Source organism: Nothoprocta perdicaria, unplaced genomic scaffold, assembly GCF_003342845.1.
Source record: "Nothoprocta perdicaria isolate Ctin4 unplaced genomic scaffold, notPer1 scaffold_118, whole genome shotgun sequence".
NCBI classification, from domain to species: domain Eukaryota; kingdom Metazoa; phylum Chordata; class Aves; order Tinamiformes; family Tinamidae; genus Nothoprocta; species Nothoprocta perdicaria.
This window is the reverse complement of record NW_020454294.1, coordinates 632,306-650,425: the sequence shown is the minus strand read 5'-3', so window position 1 is coordinate 650,425 and position 18,120 is coordinate 632,306. Positions and strand designations below refer to the sequence as shown.

The following is an 18,120-nucleotide window of genomic DNA, read 5'->3' as shown; positions in this document are numbered from 1 at the left end:
CCTGCACCCTCTCATCCTCTGCCCTTAGTCTAAGGCAATCATTGATCAATTATGCTAAGGATGTCACGCAAACAAACACATTTTTACAATTACCCTAAGCCCAGAGAATTTTTCACAAGATGGATTGAAAGAGAAGAAGACTTTGCTCTCTGAAGTGCACAACAGCAAAGGACATGCACAGCAGAGAGCTTGCTGCACTCAAGTTTCTTCTCCATGTATCAACCAAATTCCTTCACTGTGTCCCAGTAGAGCTTCAAGCTCTACCAGGAGACAGGACATCTGCCAGGCCCAGGACATCTYGAATGCAGGTCACCCGCAGTCCAGGGCTGGAGGGAAGGAGCAAAAAGGCACTGTGAGCCTGGCTGAGATACATACGGGTGCGTGAGTGTGCAGGCACCCACGTGAGTGTGCAGGCATGTTTGGGTAAGCTCAGAAGTGCCAAGGATACCAGGAAAGCCCGCAGCCTTGTGGGAAAGGCACAGGACAGGAATTCAGATCTGGAATTGCCAACTTTCTGCATGACTTTGGGTTCATCCCTTCACCTCTCTGTCTCAGGCCCTTCTTAGAGCAGAGGACACAACACCACCCACMTTCATCCCCCTGTCTCAGCTGGATGGCATTTCCACGCTGATTTAGAGGCACATGAATATTTTCTAAGTTTTGCACCCCACTGCTGACAGGGGCCATTCCCCAAGTTCCCTCCATCTGCAGCCTACGGCTCACTGGAGCTCCTGGCCAAGGATTGACCTCAGCTGGCAAAGCCTCCAGAGCCTCTCTAGCTCAACCCCATTCACCCGGACAACTGGGCTCTTCCAAGGGATCTCTGTTGGACAAAGCGGGCACAAGGAGCTGTTGAGCACGCAGGGCCCAGCAGCAGCTGGACTGACACGTTTTCAAATGCCGTCTTTCAGCAGGCATAAAAAYCAGACCGGTGCCTCCAAGAGCGTCTCTGTCTCCGATCCAAGCCTTACACAGAGGGGTTATACAGAAACAACAGGACACTTTCCAAGCTGCTTGACCAGCAAGGAAATCAAATACCCGACACCAACAAGGCCAAATCTGGAAAGATCCTTTGAGATCCCTGGGCTGACCTGAGGTGCCGCATGCAGCTGTCCTGGGCTCCAGCACGTGAGTTTGGCAGATGTTTCCTGCAGCCTGCCTGGCAATGCCAAGCCTGCAACACAACAAGCTCTTATCTGGTTGGGGCAAGTCAGGCATTTTCCACTGGAAAGAGTTTCCACAGGAAAATTTCATCTTGCTAAGTCAAGAAGCAGCAGAACAAAGCAGTTTTTTTCAGGCTGAACAAATCAAATCTGATTGACGGTGGCTTACCAGATGGCTACAAGAACACCTCATACCCTGCTGAAGGGATGGCTTCTCCCTGCCACGGGACACCACTGYAGAGGTATCCATGTCTGGGAACCTCCTGTCATGCAACCTCCCCCGTGGAGCAGGTTGCCTGGGCAAGTGCAACTCTAATAACACAACCTAGAGCCCTCTTCAGCTCCAGCTTGTGCCCYATCTCTTCCCATGGGTGATCCTCAAGCACACCCCACTATGAGCAGCCATCTTCTCCTCCTGCGGGAAACCTGCGGGATGGGACAACCAGGTGGCACAGAGATGGCACCAGTTGAAACAAGCCAAGTCTTAGCAGCCTTCTTCTGGAAGAGGCCCAGCATCCAAACCACCTGTATGGTTGGTCCAGGCATTCAAGGAGCATCATACCCAAAACCAACATCACAAGCAAATGACCTCGCTGCTCCAGGGCTCTTAAGCTCCTTCCTCCAGGGAGGCTGAAACCACTTAAAGCATCATCTGTGCTGGCAGAGCCTGCAACCCCCTGGGACCAATTGCACCCACCTGGTTGGAGGCACACACGCAATCAGCTCAAAAAATCAATACTTTGTAAGCAAAAGCAGAAACTGCCACATGGGAAAGTGAGGGGAMGAGGCTGGCTGCAAGAGCAGGGCTAACTCCAGGACTGACAGCCATCTAGCCCTGACTTTCAAAGCATGGTAGGTATTTCAGGGACGAGCACAGCACGCTGGAGTTCAAGGTTCGGCACAAAACCACTCCAAACATCAGGTTCCCACGATCCCTTTGCATGAAAACTTCCTGAAAACTCATAACCAGCTCTGCCTTCATTGGAGAGAATAAACGGGGGGTAAAATAAAAAAAAAAAAATAAAAAAAAAAAGAGGAAGAAGGAAAAGGTCCTACTTACCACCAGCTCAGTGAACATGACGTCCAGTTCTTCCACGGGCGGCATGGGCAGCGCGGGCTCCATGGTCTGCAGGGCAAAGCTGCTGTCATTGCGAAGCCGGTACGTGATCTCCGGGTGGTCGCTGCTCCGAAAGCAGCAGAAGATGAACGAGATCCCTCGGCCGCTTCTTTTCCTTGGGGCCATGGCCAAAATCCTCTGCGTCCCTCCCTCCAAGGTACTAGATCCTGGGGGAGAAAAACGAGGTCTGAGTTCTTGCTCCGCAGCGCGGCGCCTCCCGTTACTTGAAGAGGAGGAGGAGGAGGAATCAAAGCCACCCACATGGACAAAGCGGCGCAGAAGAAAGGGGATGGTTTACGTGCCAAATAGTTCCCGTTCAGCTTGGACATTTATGGTTCGGGCAATCTTGCATTTTCGCTGCCCTCGGCCCCCCTCCTGGAGCAAAGCACTGCAGATCACTGGCACACTGCTCCCGCCGGTCCGACAGGCACAGCAAAACCCTCTGCAAGCTGGTCACCGAGGGGTGACAAATTGGGCAGGCAGCTGCTGGAGCAGCTGGATCCGCTCGATGCCACCACGTAAACAAACCCCAGAGCTTCGAGGACAACCAAGTGCGGCAATTACATGCGGTCCTGGAAGTCCCAAGCTGCAAATGACTGGGGATGGCAGGGGGGAAATGTCATCTATTCTCATCCCACCCCAAAACATCGCCCACTTCCAGCCGCTCGCTGGGTGGATCTTTTTCAAGCCAGGTCTTTATTTGGTTTTAATTAAGATAAACCCTAGCTGCAATCCCTGTAAATATTTATGAGACGTGATTTCAGCTGATAAAATCACACAGTGTTGGTACTTCAGACTTTCCTATGTGGTGTTTATGTCCTGCCTGCCTAAGTGAGTGGTTGGTTTGCTCGGTTCTCCTGACTTCTCCAACCCACACAGCAGGTAGAGGAAATGAGCAGCAACGAGCCACACAGAAAACACCATGCAAACGCCAAGGATCTGCCAAATAACAGATTACTGCACCAAAAAAAGTTGCCATCCAGGACAGAAGCCCACAGAAAATTAGGAGGACCACTCACAAGGTGCCAGCCCGGAAAAGAAACATCCCAGCAAGCAAACTGACCAGCAAAATRGGATTTTTAAGGAGTTTAAACACCAGCTTACAAATACATGGCTGTACACCTGTGCTCTGACCCAGCACAGCCATCCCCAACAGCATTTGCAGCAGCAAATCTCAGCTACCCACCATAACGTCCTTGCAGATAATTCAGGCTTTACATGATCAAACGAGGATCTGACCCTTGAAATTGTTTTTGACCAAGTACTTTTAACACACATCAAAATCARCTAAGAGAGATGGGAAGTATTTCTTCTATCTTTATAGAAGAAAATCCTGGGCTGTGGGATTGCTCCATGCCCAGTCTAGAAGGTTCCCTCCSTTGCATGAGCCCCGAACCTCATTTCACATCCAGCATTTTGCATCTATAAAATTGCAGCCATTTGAGGAATTTCAGCTGCCACGAAACCTCTCTCATCACAGCTCCCAGGCTGCCAGCACCAGAGCAAATCCATTAGGCTTCTGCTGGAATCCGTGAGTTTCTAGGAGGGATTTGAGACCCAGTGGGAAGTTTCTTTCCCAAGGTCAAGAAGGAGGGAAGGTAACAAAAACCAAGGACCCCGCGGTGCAGAAGACCTATGCATCAGGTGGAAAGGTGTCCAACCAAAACACCCCCACCTCGTCTTCCATGGGGCATCTTCTACTGCTTCTGACACCTCCTCAGCCTCATTTCTGAAAGCTGCTGATAGGGACAAGCCACAATTTGGGCTTACAAAAATGCAAGTGAAGCTTTTAGCAGAACACCTGCTCTTCAGAGATATGCGCTTCTGTCGCTGTTTAATGTGAAGTCTGAATGACAGAGCAAAAAGGCAAGATTTTATTTTAGGCATTAAACTAGACAGTCACGTAGTAACCAAGACAAGGTGTTTCTGAGCAGGCTCCAGCTCTGCAGCTATTGAAATTCCTAATGCTCACCAGAAACAATTAAAAACAATCCCTATAGCGCAGCCTGAGCGATCTGTAGGTCATTAGCAACAAAGACTAGAAATGGGAAGAGGAAGAATACGCCAGTTAGCAGGCAAACAGCGTAACCCTTAAGAACACTGATGAATATTCATTAATAGGATGGATAAAAATCAAAATGCTGCTTCCTGGCAGGTGCTTAAGAGCGTTTCAGATAGCGCAGGTTGCATCACCAGAGCAAAGTACAGGTGCAGAGACTTTTCATTTCTCTGTAAAGGCTCTCAGAATCAGTTGTATGTAGAAAAAAAAAAAAATGACATCTATTTACACCCCAGACAACTTACATTAAGCAAAGAAATGGGATCAGTTCCACACAGTGTCATATGTTAAATGCCCTGTTCCCACCTCCTATTTATGCATCTGACTTTAATTAGATCTATATATTTAAGTCAGACATTTAAGTCAGACCGTAGTCTAACAGTGCCTTGTGGCTTCTGCTATTAAGCAGGCCAGAATAAATTAAATTTAATTACCTCTGCACATGCACTGCAAGAGAAGACAGCACAGGAAGGGTCTTTGTGGGAACTTCTATCCAACCYTAAATGACATGGCAGGATCAACTAGCCTGAATCATTCCCAAACTGGTTTGTTTCTAAGGATACAAGTGCAGAAATGTGCCTGCAAGGAGCCTAGCCAGGACAGCAGAGACAAGGAGGAGAGGGGACAGTGACCATCAGAGAGGCAATATGAACTAGTTCTCACACTGATTCTGATCAAGGTCATCTCCACTAACCCACACCAGCTGTGCACCTGCAGGAATTTATACAGGACTAGCTTTATTTTGCAGGGAATTCAGCAACTTCTCCCCCTTAGGCAAGCGCAGAATTATCCCAGCTTGATCCTTTCACGACTATTGGGAACGCAGATTAAAACCCCATGTTTTSCCCAAGAACTCGTATGACAGATGGCAGGGGATGAAGAGAGAAGCTGAATTTTTGCAAGGTACCAGCACCGCGTGTGCTCCCAGGGAAGAGATGAATTTGTTTCAGTTGTCARCTGGCTCCATCCTGCATCCGCGCCTGGGCTTGCAACCCAGGGAGACCCAGCTGAGCTCCGGGAACTATCAGGGTAGAACGTCATTAATTACACAGGAAATAAAGCTGGAGGAGATGAGGGAAATCTGTCTTTCCTGAGCTAACAAATCATTCAGGCAACTAGACATGGAAATTGTGTCGCTGCCCCCCAACAACAGGCACTGGTGCAGGTAATGCATCACCTGGGGCAGCACCGGAATGGGGCACCCCCAGGACATCGCTCGCTTCCAAGGAGCCTGGGCTGAATTTTGGCACAAGCTTCTCCTGCATCATCCACCTCACAAGGGAGGAAATAAAGGCAGAGCTMCAGAGGTCTGCAAAGCTACTTCCCCGTCCTGTTCTGCATCTGGCAGGAGACGCTCTAGGAGCTACGTGGAATCTAGGAGCATCCCAAGTCCAGTGATGCTCCGGTGACACTTAAACAACAGGCAACACGGAGCCGCAGGAGATAAGAGAGGGCAGAGCCCAGGGAGGAGTGAGGCAGCTGGAAAATGTCCTTGGCTCTGTCCCTGGCAGCGACAAGACATTTGCCAGGGGATTGAAGTGGAGCAGGTGACCGCAGCAGAGAAGCGCTGGAGGGAAAGGCTGAGCAAGAGGAGATCAGGAGGAGAGGAGGGCGAAGGACGGCGAGGAAGGGCTTCCCAGCTTCATAAAATAGAGATCATAAAATAGAGATCAGGCTGCCCCCACCACCCTAATAAATAAATAATTAATAATTAAACAAATAAGCCTACATGGCCCTGAGCACTGCTTAATGAAATCAGTCATTAGGAGAAAATTGGACCCTGGTGTCGCTTCCTCCTTTGCTTCAAGGAAACAAGAGCAGCAATTAYCGCTTGAATATTCAACAGCTTCCCTGGCTGCCTGGATCAGCCCGCGCTGCCGGAGCGCGACCGCGACCAGTTCTTGGAGCAGAGTCCCAGGCTTTGGCGTCGGAGCAAAAATCCGGATCGTCACTGACCTGCAGCCAAAGGGACAACTCAGGTGGCCCTGGCAAAGACACCTCTGGCCACCGTGGTCCCCCCTGGCTCCTGTCAAGGGAATTCCAGCAAAGCCGGCATTGCAAAGGGTTGGAAATGTGGGCGGCATTGGAGGATGTAGCCCTGGGGCATCTCCATCCACYGACACCACCAAGACGGTCAACTAGGGAAGGTGCCACGGTGAAAATGCACTTTCTTAATTCTGAGGATAAAACCCAACCTTGCTGAAAGTGTCCTGGTCGGCGAGGCTGCAAGTGGCACAGAGCTGCCAAAAGAGGTCACAAGCTCTCGATTAAAAAGGGCAGATTTAATGTGCGAGGAGCTTCCTGCCAGCGCCAGGTCCTCTATCTACATCACTGTTTCTTACTTGAACTCTAGGAGATCTGCTTGGGTGAATGCCATTTATTTCAGGAACAAGGACAACAAATGTGCAACCATGGATAAGCCCCAGTTTGGGAACCTATATAAATATATATATATTTATTTTTCAGTGCTCACTAGGGTGCTGAGTGACCCGAATTCTAGAAATGGTGCATTTCTCCAACAGGCAGGCTCATCCGTGGTTCTTCTTTTGCAGAAGAAGCCTCAAAGGTGGGTAGAGAGGGGAAGAAATGTTTTTCATCTCATATATTCCTCCCCGACCCAGCATGGCTGCTAGAATAACCAGTGGAGCTCCTGGGGTGTGGGGAGATCCCCCCATTCTGCTCCAGCCTGGCTCCATCCCCAGCAAGGAGGATTTTCAGAGGCTGAGATCCAGCCTTGTTCCCTTTTTATCGCTGCTTTTACCCAAAACGTTCACATAAAGCAAAAAAAAAAAAAAAATGCCCCAAGGAGGCTGATCCTATCAGACTATTAAACCCACCGCAGCGTATCGTGCATTACATGTAATTAGCAGCACTTCTTTCTCTCCCAGATAATTAGAAAGCTCCTGATGCAGCAAGGGCGGGGACCACCTTCCAGCCTGGATCAGGGCTTGCCGGGGCTGCAAGGAGGAGGGCTCCCATCCCAACGTTTCGCTCTTCATCTCAAAGGATGCGCGTGCAAGTCGCATGGATCTGGATCCAGATCCTTTCTTGGAGGATGCAACGCCGGGGTCAAGGATAGCGAGTGGTGCTGCGCTTGCCGCTGCTGCAGGCCATTTGTTTGCCAATTAGCCCTTTCCTGGAGAACAACAGCTCAATAAAAGCTCAGCTTCGTTTTAATTCTCCTCCTCTTCTCTTTCCTTTTTTTTTTTTTCCCTCCTCCAATGAATATTTGAACTAGGGCTTTGATTTATTGCATGCAAAGCCTCCTGGCTGAACTTTCCGTTTCGCTGCTCACCGTTTCGCTGGTAATCCCCAGGGAGAGACAGCCTCTGCAATTGTAAAACGGGTGGAAGACGGGCAGGTTTTCCCTCTGTTTAAGCCGCTTAATTAATTTGGCACCAGAATCCGGATTTTTGAGGCTGGGCAGCAGCAAACACTCGCTGTCCTGCACTATCCAGAGCCAGCAGCAAAAAGAGGAGTGACCAGCTTAGTCCCAACCGGCTAATTTAGGGTCATGTGCTTGGAGATTGGAGGATTATCCATGTTTGAGGTGAGGCTAACAGAGCTCATGCGATTCCTGCCTCAGGAACAAATCTCCTGAACTTCAGCAGATTGTGGGGTTTTCTTCTCTTTTGAAACACAAACTCCGCCGAGGCTGCTCCAAACGGGAACCGTTCTTAGGAGAGACCCTTACAGCCCCACGTCTGAGCACGTCATTAAACTCCGAGTCCCCACGGCGCCCAAGCTGAACCAAACACGTGTGCTAGATCAATCAGCTGGCCTCTGTGCCCCTGGGGATCCCCAGTGCTGATTTTGCCTTAAAGATCTGAAAATCCTGAAGTTAATCTGCAGGGATTGCTCCCCCCGCTCTTGAAGAATTTCGGGTTAAGAATTCCTTGATAAAAATGTCTGATAGCAGGAATTGCCCGCTGGCCACTTTCCTCCCTGCACGAAGGGCTGACACCGATACGTCCCAGCGCTCCGGCACAGCCCTGCACAGGAGCCGGCTTCGCTCGCAACTGCATTTTTGCCCGTTTCTCCAGGAATAGCACACAGAAATGAGAATAGCTCCAATGCTAATTCTGCTATTAACAGGGCTGCTGAAAGCAGCAGGTTTTATCACGTTACACTAAACGACTTCTGTTCACGTTTAAGCATTACAAAAATAAAAATAAAACCAAGCAGGCAACCGGGCCAGGCAAGTCTAATTGGAAGGCTTAATTATATTTTTTAATGTGCATGCAATATTATCTAGATTACGCAACATTATCTAGATTATGGCAAAAAGAAACCTGCTCTAAAGAGCATGGATTCTATTTAACAAAGCTACTGGCATTGGGCCATTATCTTGTAYGAGAATTTAATCCTCAAGACAAAAAAAAAATAGGGGTGAGGAGTAAAGTTCACGGAATTGATGTTGTTACACATCCCAAGGGCGAAGGGTTTTGCTGCCCATGGGGGATTTTGCCCTTTAAACAGGAATGCCAAGTCCTCGCTACACCRAACCAGAAGATCTCCCAGTACAAGGACACAGCAAGGCACTGGGTGCACTGGAGAAGCTTCAGCCTCACGACTGGCACCTCTGCCCACAGCCTCACCGAAAACAGGGTAAACCCAAAGGGATGCCTTTAAAAATCAATAGAGGCCATTTAATAGCAGCATTTAGCCTAATCTAGGGAAGTATCAGCATCAGCAACATCAATATAAACCAAATTTAAATACATCAGGTCCGCACACTGGATTTCTTTTTTTTTYYTTTTTTTTTCTTTTTTGCATTGGTTTAAGCAAATCTGKTTTTTTTTTCCCTCAAACATTTCAAAGTGCACACAATATAGCTAAAGCTTTAGGCGTGCTGCCTGCTTCTATCTCTATAGCCCCTGTGCTATAATCTTTGCAATTTAACTGAAAAGCCTCTGCTCTCAGGGAGCAAATGCTTCCAGGAACAAAATCTTCCCTCGGAAGGGGCAATATCGCAGCGACAGCAGCCGCCTTCCCCACCGGGGCTCTCTAGGTGTCTTTCCTGGTGATAATTCTGCAGGTTTTCACAGAGCACTCACCCTCCAAGTGCAACACCGAGCTCCTGTCCCTGTAGATATTTACACAAAGATCTCCATTTTCATTAAGGAAAAAAAACAGCCTCACAACTGCAAAGAAATGCTTGAAAAAGGACCCAAGAGCATTGTAAGAGGCTCAAAGACCCCAAGAGAAGATAACTGCTTTTGAAGTCTTTCCCTTAATCTCATCTTCTGGAGGGCCAGACTCAGTGCCTAGATATCTGGGACTAGTCCCACCATGGATGGAGCTGCTAGCACAGACTTCCAGGTACGCGTGGTTATCAGCAGCTCCATGATGCTTCCTCAAACCTCACATCCTTTCCTAACCCTAAGAGGAATTTATTTGATTGACATCAGGTCAACCCAGCTCTCCAGTGGAAAAATTCCTCATGGATGTACCAAAGCACTCCCAGATTTCTTCAAAAGCTTTGGAAGTCAAAACATCCCTAGCTGGTGAAGATCATGACTGAGTTCCTTGCTCACAGGAGCTATTCAAGGCTGCAATCTTTCCATTAACCAGCTCACCTTTTCTTTCAATACAACCCAGACTATGCAGTTAATATCCCAGCATGGTCCAGCAGGTCTAACTGAGCTTGAAACCTGTCCTGTACACCATGCTATGAGGGTCACACCATGCTATGAGGGTCAGAAGTAGGTCAAGCAAAAAGTCAGGTGGAGAGGGCTGCATTTATTCCGTTCATAAGCGGTTAAGCATAGCCATAAAAACAACAAAAAATCATATCAAAGCACGCAAGTGAAGACAGGGCATTCTGGTTGAGGCTCTGCAAGAAAAACAGCACATCTCTGCTCAAAATACCCAAAGGTAATGTTTTCCTAAGCACAGGCACGATACGGAAAGCAGGAAACGGCTGGATAAGGCTAATTATGTCTGTCTTCAAACTGAACTGCCGATAACAACCCATGGCAAATGTTTGCTTCCAGCTCTGCTTGAGCCGGGCTTTCCAGCTGCACTCAGGGGTGCTTGCACCTCGGGAGGCAAGTCCTCGAGCAGCAGCCCTCGGTGAAGACACTGCTGTGTGACACTCTCCTGTGCCCCTGCCACCGAGGTCCTGCATCTACCTTCTACCAGCAATGCCACCTCGAGCACTGGGTCGCCCTGAGGGTGACCTTCCTCTGTATCTAACCTGGGTGTCCCCATGCTCCAAATTTACAACTCCAAGTTAGCCTAAGCTCCAAATTACTCTAAGTTAATGAATCCATCCAGGAGTGAGCTAAGCTGGCACTGTCCAAGACCTCAATGCTRTCTGCAGGGGGAAGAAATCAAGTTGTTTCTGGATTCCAAGACTTCACAACACCTTCGGGACCAGACCCACAACACTACAACTAAAGGCTGCAGGAGCTGCACACTGGGTGTAGACATTAGGAAACTTCAGATTCCCTCCACTCCAGACAGAGACTACCATGGCACAAAACTGCCTCAAGTAAATGCCTCTAGAGAGAGACATAAGCCAAAAACCTTCAAAGCTCCCCGCTCCTGCCCATTTTTAGTGGCTGGAGCTACCATCAACTTAAATCTGAGTTTTGAGAGCAGGAGAAAAATAGGAAAAAATATCTTCCTGAAAATTGCAGGCATTTTTTGTATAGCTGAGTGCCTTGTCAGGGGAGGAACCCATAGATCAAGAGGAATGCTTGGAGCATAGGAATGCTTTAGACGTTAGATTTCAGTTGTTTCCCCAACACATCAGAAGGAAATGGCATGCATGCTATGCAAATCCACCCCGAGACTGCTCCCTGGCTAATCCAGGTTTAGATTCAGACGCTTATTACCATGGCGTCTAATCAGGTAATGCGTAATAGACAGTTTTATTTTAGGCTCCCAGGTCTTCACTGTGTTCTTAGTAAGCAAAGTAAGACACCCAATAGAAGAAAAAAGCCCCAAAACACACATCTCAAAAACGCTCAAGCTCTGGCAGAATGCAGAGAATCAAATCCATACATGGAAAAATGTAAAGACACATATCACTAAAAAAGACAGGCACATATGGAAAAACTTGGTGGCTTACCAAGGACACAGCGAAAAGTGATACCTACTCGCACCCCATCTTATGTCCACAGGGAGAAGGCTGCTGATCTTTATGGGTCCCTTACGATGTCAGTGATGCAGAGACCTCAACCCATCCTGGTAGGTCCCGTCCACCAGCAGAGAGCTGCTGGCAGCACTTGGAAACACCATAAATTCCATAATATTGAAGTACGATAGGTGTGTGGGTGACACATGATGGGGCAGATGGTGTGTCAAGGCCACCACCAAACACCAGGCCGAACACTTGCTGCTTTGAGCCACGCTGGTAGCAGATCTGGTCACTGGACAAATGCCAGTTGTTGGTTGAACACCAATTTGAGCTCTACCACATGGCCACAACTTTGATGTTACATGTCATGAGAGATGTGGGGCAGGGGACACCACTCACACTTGACAGGTCTCCCTCTCCATCTGCTGCTCATTCACTCAGCTTCACGGTGATGGAAGACGAGGCTTTCAGTGCTGCTGTACAACCTCCACCTTCAGGACCCGCAATTTCCAGCAGCTTTTCCTTCCCAGCCTCCAAAAAACTGGAGTGAAGCAGCCCCGGGATCCTTTATGCATTTGCACAAACAACTCCTATCAGGATGCTCTCCCAAGAGCATCTGCTCAGCCTGCCAATGAAGAACAACACAGAGGCTTACACCAGCAAAACACCAAGACATGTAAATGCCTCTGAAGTCAGGAGTATTGGATCCATCCCGATATATAAAAGAAACTACACTTGGAAAAAAAATGGGGGTAGGGGAAGGAGGTAGGTAGCTCTATGAACACCAAAACTAACAAAAGGAAGTTTCCAGATTTGTACCTGTGAGCCTAAGCAATATAAATGATATTTATATTAAGGTCGAAGGACAAACTTACATTTATTAGAATCAGAGAATCCACATATGAGAACATTTCCCCAGTAAGACCCACATGCATGTGCAGACTCCTGCAGTGCGAGCTCTGGTGTCTCATAACATGGTAAATGCAGCTGAAGCCCTTTCCATGGCTTGGATATCGTAGCATTTATGTGTATTCCCTGATGTCTAGTACAGATGGAATTTTCATTGCGTCTTTTGCTTCAATAAAAAGCCCTCTGCAACACTCTTCCATCCTGATGCCAGTCTGCACCAAGCGTGTAGCAGTTTGACAGGCTTGAAATGAAAGGATTTGAGAGGACAAAATCAGCCAAGGGACTCGATGAATGGCTGGTGACRGGGAAGGAGCAGCAGATGGACAGACCACCTTTATAAGCTTGCTTTCAGTTGGGAACTCAACTAAAAACAACAGAAAAAGCAGATTTGCTTTAAACAATGCACTTTATTAGTGAGGAATGCAAAGCAGCTGATCTGCCTCGCAAGGCACATGAGCTCTATGCTTCATAATCTACTGAATGAATATTCAAATGCTTGAAAAGGAGAAGAAAAACACCTCCTCCTCCCCACTCCCCCTCCAAAAACAAAGCTTGTAGCAATTTTCTAAGTCCATTCAGAGACCAAGCTAAATATACCAGCTCCCGTATACATATAGAGATGTATATACATATACCAGCATGCAGGTGGCCAGGCTCTCCCTCCCGCTCTGCTAGTCCCCACTCTCTGCAGCTCAGAGCAGAGCCTGGAGCAAATCTGGGGTCTTTCTTTCACACTCCTGCAGTCGATGAGACAGCAGGCAAGGGCAAATGAGGCCAAAAGACCCTTTTCCCATGCAGCCCATTGCGCACYGCAGAGGGAGGGAGGCCTTTGCAGGGCTTGCACCCAAGGACATGGATGGAGGAGGGATTCTTCTCCACCGCACAAATGGTATTTATTTGTCCATAGGGCTAAATGGTCCAACAAAGTCACATTCATTTGTCTGGCCAGTATGTGGGGTCTCACTGCAGAGCACAACTGAACAGCTCACAGGACTTGTGTGATCAGCATTAAGCTTGCACCAAAAAAAAATCCAAGAGTTCATTTTCCCATGTTTGGAGATGCTACCATTTCTGGGACTCTCTCTACAGTGATGCTTGGAGCAGGCTCATCCTCACTGGATGTCTATTTAAACTGGGGTTCTTTGTCCCCCTGCAGCAGGTGGGGGACCCATGGGCAGCGGATCCATATCTATTTCCAAGGGAAAAAAACTTTCAAAACCTCAAAAGCTGTGGTTTTGATAGTTTATTTTGGGGCTGCGAACAGCATGCATGCGAAGAACATGGCTCACTCATGGTAAGCCAGAACAGCAAGCCACTTGAGATATAAAAATAACTTAATGAATACACATATTTAGAGTTATAATTTCACAGCAGCTTTATTGATAGAGATGTCAATCTCTTTTACACGGATATAAAATTGGCTGGCAAAATGCCTTAGACTATATCCAGAGAGCCATCTGCAACAAATCAAAGCCACGATCTCGGTGCATACATTTGGCCAAGGACTAATGCTGCCAACCGCCTTGACTTTCAACACGCAGATGGGCTAGTGGAGCTCCCCAAGCCAGCCCCGCAGTCAAAGATCAATGAATATTGATATTACTTACGATAAGCTGGTTGGCAAAACCACCAGATGAAAGCAAATCAGTCACCACCTGGGCTGTGTGAACACTAAGACCGACTCAATGCTGTCTGAAAGCAAGCCAGCATCCACCTAGCTACAGGTGAGCTTCCTTCAAAACAATCCATCAATGAAATTGGGAGCTAAAAGCAGGGAGAAGAGACACATTGCAGCTCTGCAGGCCCTCTGAAAGGCAATGTGATCAAGCAAGGGCTCCTGTGCATCGTTTCTTTCAATCCACCACTCAAGACACAAAGCTAGAATAGAGGAACATGTGATGGAAGGTAATTCAGTGACGACTTTCAACTAAAGTCATCACTTGGGTTCAACCTCAGAGCAGACAAGGATTTCTAGTACAGCTTATCCTGTTCTCTCCAGGACCCCACAGCTCTAAATCATCCTGCAGACGTCAAGGAGAAAGAYGGCCATAGATTTCAGGAATGTTGGTGTTGCTGCTGCCTGGGGAAGGACCTCCCAGATAACCCCAGTGCTGGGACATGGGTTGCTGGGCGTTTATTTGGGAAGGGTTCCTCCAACTCAAGGTGAATTYATCTAGAGAGCTGTTTTCACTCTAAAAGTTCACATTACTTCATAAGAAGCAACAAACACCCGGGACTTCTCGTTACCTCCATGGAGCTTCTGGGATTACTCCACATCAGATAAAGGCTACAGATAAACACCTCTTATTCATAAAAGCCCCAGCATTTTGGGAAAGACACAGGAGGAACAGCAAAGGCTACTCGGGAGTATTACTTTGAATTGCTCTGGAGAAAGCCTAGCATTAATTTTCAACATCTAGGCAGCAAATAATTTGAATTTCATAAGCCTATTCAGAGGGAGACTTGCACACACATATTGGCAGCATTATTTGATAGTTTTTTTGCCTTCGCTTCATGCATAATTTACGAGAAAACAGCTCCCAACAAACACGATCGCATTCCAGCTCAAGGAGTGGATTTAACTGATCCGGCCTTGGGGACAAAGTGACCTCTCAAGATCCTTTCCAGCCCTATTTTAATAAGGTTTTCATACCGGAAAGCGTTTACAGGCTAGCATTTGCATGGATTCATACTCGGAAACAAATGCACCTAAAAAAGTAAATGACGGGAAAAGAAAACAGAATGGCAATGGCAATTTTTCCCCTCTCTCAAGCAAAAAGCACACATAAATGACTAGAGGCAGAAGCACAATAACCTCAACTCACACATTTTCCAAACACGTTCGTGTTTTTCCTTTGCCCCCAACACACCAAAGTCCAATTGCTACAGGGACACTCAGGAAGAGAGAGAATTGGCAAAACCTGCATTTCCTCATCTTTTGGGCATCTTTTGAGGGTACTTGAAGCACCCTAGGAGACTGCAGCTCTGTGCCTGATCTGGTTCTGCAGACTTAAAAAAAGTCCGGARAAAAATGATGCATTTTCTATCTTTCGGACAAAGAAACTGGAGTTCTTTCTGAACATCAGTAGACACAGACACCTACAATTATTATGCTGCCCTGACAAGCAGYCACAGGTTAGAGGGATGACCAGCGCTCCCATGTGCTGCAGAGCCACCGGGATCAAGCGTTTGGAGACAACGTGGCTGTCACGAGGCCGGTCCTCGCCTCCAATCTCCTTGCTGCCAAATCTAAAATTTCCACCCATGCCAACAGCCTAATGGGAAACGGCCGGCCCGGAAACGCAGAAGTCCTTCGAAGTCCAACGTTGCTTCCCACCTCTTTCAAGTTGCTTCTGGACACAATCAGAACCAAAGCCAGGCTCCTTTCCCAAGAAGCTTTTCTGTCAACTTGGGATTAGATCTTCTGTAAAAGAGAAAAAAATGGAAAAAAAAAAAAAAAAAAACCTTGCTCCGGGATGATAAAGTCTAGACACTACAATATATTTTCCATCTGATGCTGCAAAACCGAAAAAGCCCTCCCTTGATCTCTAGCTACCATGATCAAAGCCATTATCCCATTCCCTTCTGAAACTTTAGCTTCCAAATGTGCAAGTTATTTTTAAAATGGAAACCAGGCTAGGGCTCCGGTTCTTTGGAGTTTTATGAGGAGAGCTGGGGGTGCCAGAGGGCATGAGTGGGGAAGCCAGACCCAACCTCGTGCCTCGGTGGCGGGATTCCCACTGGGAATCTCCATAGGAAGAAGGTTTTTGGAGAGCAAGGATCCTGTGGCTTCATTTTGCATCCCTGGCTTCTCCGTTTTGAGCTCCTCGGTTGTATTTTTGCAGGCTGGACCTCCCTTCTATAAACTGTAAAGTATGCAAAAAAAATTAACAGCATCAGGTCTATGCATCTGTGTCTGTCTTTGGTGTCCTCTGACACTGGACTGCATTTTTCTGGTGCCAAAGACGAGGATACGGCCTGAAGCACCTTCGTTTTCCTACCTGGCCTAAACAAAGCCAAGCGTTATAAGCCTCCTTCATCAGGTGGCRGGATGCACCAGGGCAGCATGAATATTCATTTATAGGCCAAGGCACTACTAAGGAAGTAAGGCATTCCTGGAAAAAAAATATCTTCACAGTTCTCAGAGGAGCATTTTAGATAACCGAAAGAGCAAATGCTTTCATGCTCAGTAAATGTCATAGGAAAAATCCAAGCTGATGGTCTGTCTCCCTTCGGAAGAATCCCTGTCCGATCAGCTCTTTCCCACCTCAGCCTCAAGTGCTCCTGAGCCAAAACGCTGAGAACCAGGACAACTCGGGAGACACATGGCATTGGGGGATGTAGGATGTGCTGCCACCACCCAGACCTCAGTGCTCTGCTCGGCACCGTGGGATGGAGCCAGCGCCCATTCCCGGAGGCCTCAGAGCGGCTGGAGCGAGGCTAGGATGCAGCCGGGAAGCRGGAACCTGCATCCCATGCGGGCAACCATTACTGTGGAAAAGCACATGGAAAATGCAAGCCTATTTGCAGTGCACCCCACAGCAGGCCTCGCGCCAGCGCCTGCCCCCTAATGAGCTTCCCGTGTCTGTAATCCCTGACGAGAGCTAATTAAAGCGCACCGGGCCTGACCCCCGAGGCAGGAGCAGGCAGAAGAAAATTTACGGCATCCTCTCTGGGATACCCAAGCCGGCATTTGGGACTCATGGCCCTGCAAGAACAGCAGAAGCAGAAACGTTGCATTCGCAGCCCACACGTCTCCTTCACATCTCCTTTAGCCACCACCTCGCTCCTTCTTGTACCACACGTGCAAAGGAAAGCCGAAAACCAGACTGGTTCCCAATCCTGGCAAACTGATGGCAACATCTTCCCGGCAAACGCGTGCTTTTTGATAAGAAGAAAGGGATGCCCCAGAGCTAAGGCGTCAAAACGGCACAAAGGAGCTCTGCAAAAGGGTGGTTTTTTCTCCCCAAATGCCACCAAGTGACACCAACCCAGCACATCACTGGGACACCCACAAAGGCTTGCCCCAGAGCAACACCATTACCCCAGCTGGGTCATTAAGCGCCAATGAAAACAGGCAGCCCTGTGATCATCCCACGGCAGGCTGGAAACCAAACAGGGCTTGCACTTACACCAGCACCAACAGGGAATAATCTTCCTAAACCCCCTCAAGCRGAATCCACCCCCCACATTGATTTTTTTTGTACTTACATAAGCAGCATGACAGATAACCGGGAGGAAATCAGATGCTTCGTGATTAAGCGACACTTAGGCAGCGCTCTCCAAAGAGAAATCCGCCCTTTGGAAAGTCTGCAACAAAAACAGAAGGTACAAACAGACAGTAACTAATTATTCTGATTGCATCTTGGAAGACCTGAAATACCCGCCCGGGCCAGACTCCCGGAGAACAAAGCCGGTGCGTGCCCGCGTTCCCAAAATACGGCACACCCTCGGCAAAAGAATTTGCAAAAATAAACCCGGGTGCTGCTGCCTCGCTTTTGTTGGCGTGCGGGTTCCTTGAGGTCTGCGCCGATAGGAAACCTCCGCTGCTCCCTCCGGGGATCCTGGCCCCATTAGCTAAAATTAGACTTCAAGGGAATTATTCCAGGAGCGGGTAAACATGGGTTTCTCCAAGGCACGTGGCAGAACGCCCCAAACGCCAGTGCCTCCTAGGGCCATCTAAAAAAATATATTTGGGGGGAGGGGRTGGAAGAAATTAGGTAAAATAAGTAAATAAGGTGAGTTCCCATGGGAAAGGGAGGTAGCCAGGCGGGGAGTGGCTTGG

At 48.2% G+C, this 18,120-nt stretch overlaps 1 protein-coding gene across 2 annotated transcripts in view; it reads right to left on the bottom strand.

The window, feature by feature from the left end:
- Positions 1 to 17,632, bottom strand: part of DAAM1 (dishevelled associated activator of morphogenesis 1) — a 65,985-nt gene extending 48,353 nt beyond the window's left edge. For both annotated transcript variants that reach the window (XM_026053771.1, XM_026053772.1), the window contains exons 1-2: positions 17,547 to 17,632; positions 2,224 to 2,447 (exon numbers count right to left, since the gene is read on the bottom strand). In XM_026053771.1, coding sequence (XP_025909556.1) covers positions 2,224 to 2,406 — 183 coding nt within the window. In that variant the 5' untranslated portion in view covers positions 2,407 to 2,447; positions 17,547 to 17,632. The remainder of the gene's footprint in view (positions 1 to 2,223; positions 2,448 to 17,546) is intronic.
- Between the last annotated feature and the right edge of the window lie 488 nt (positions 17,633 to 18,120).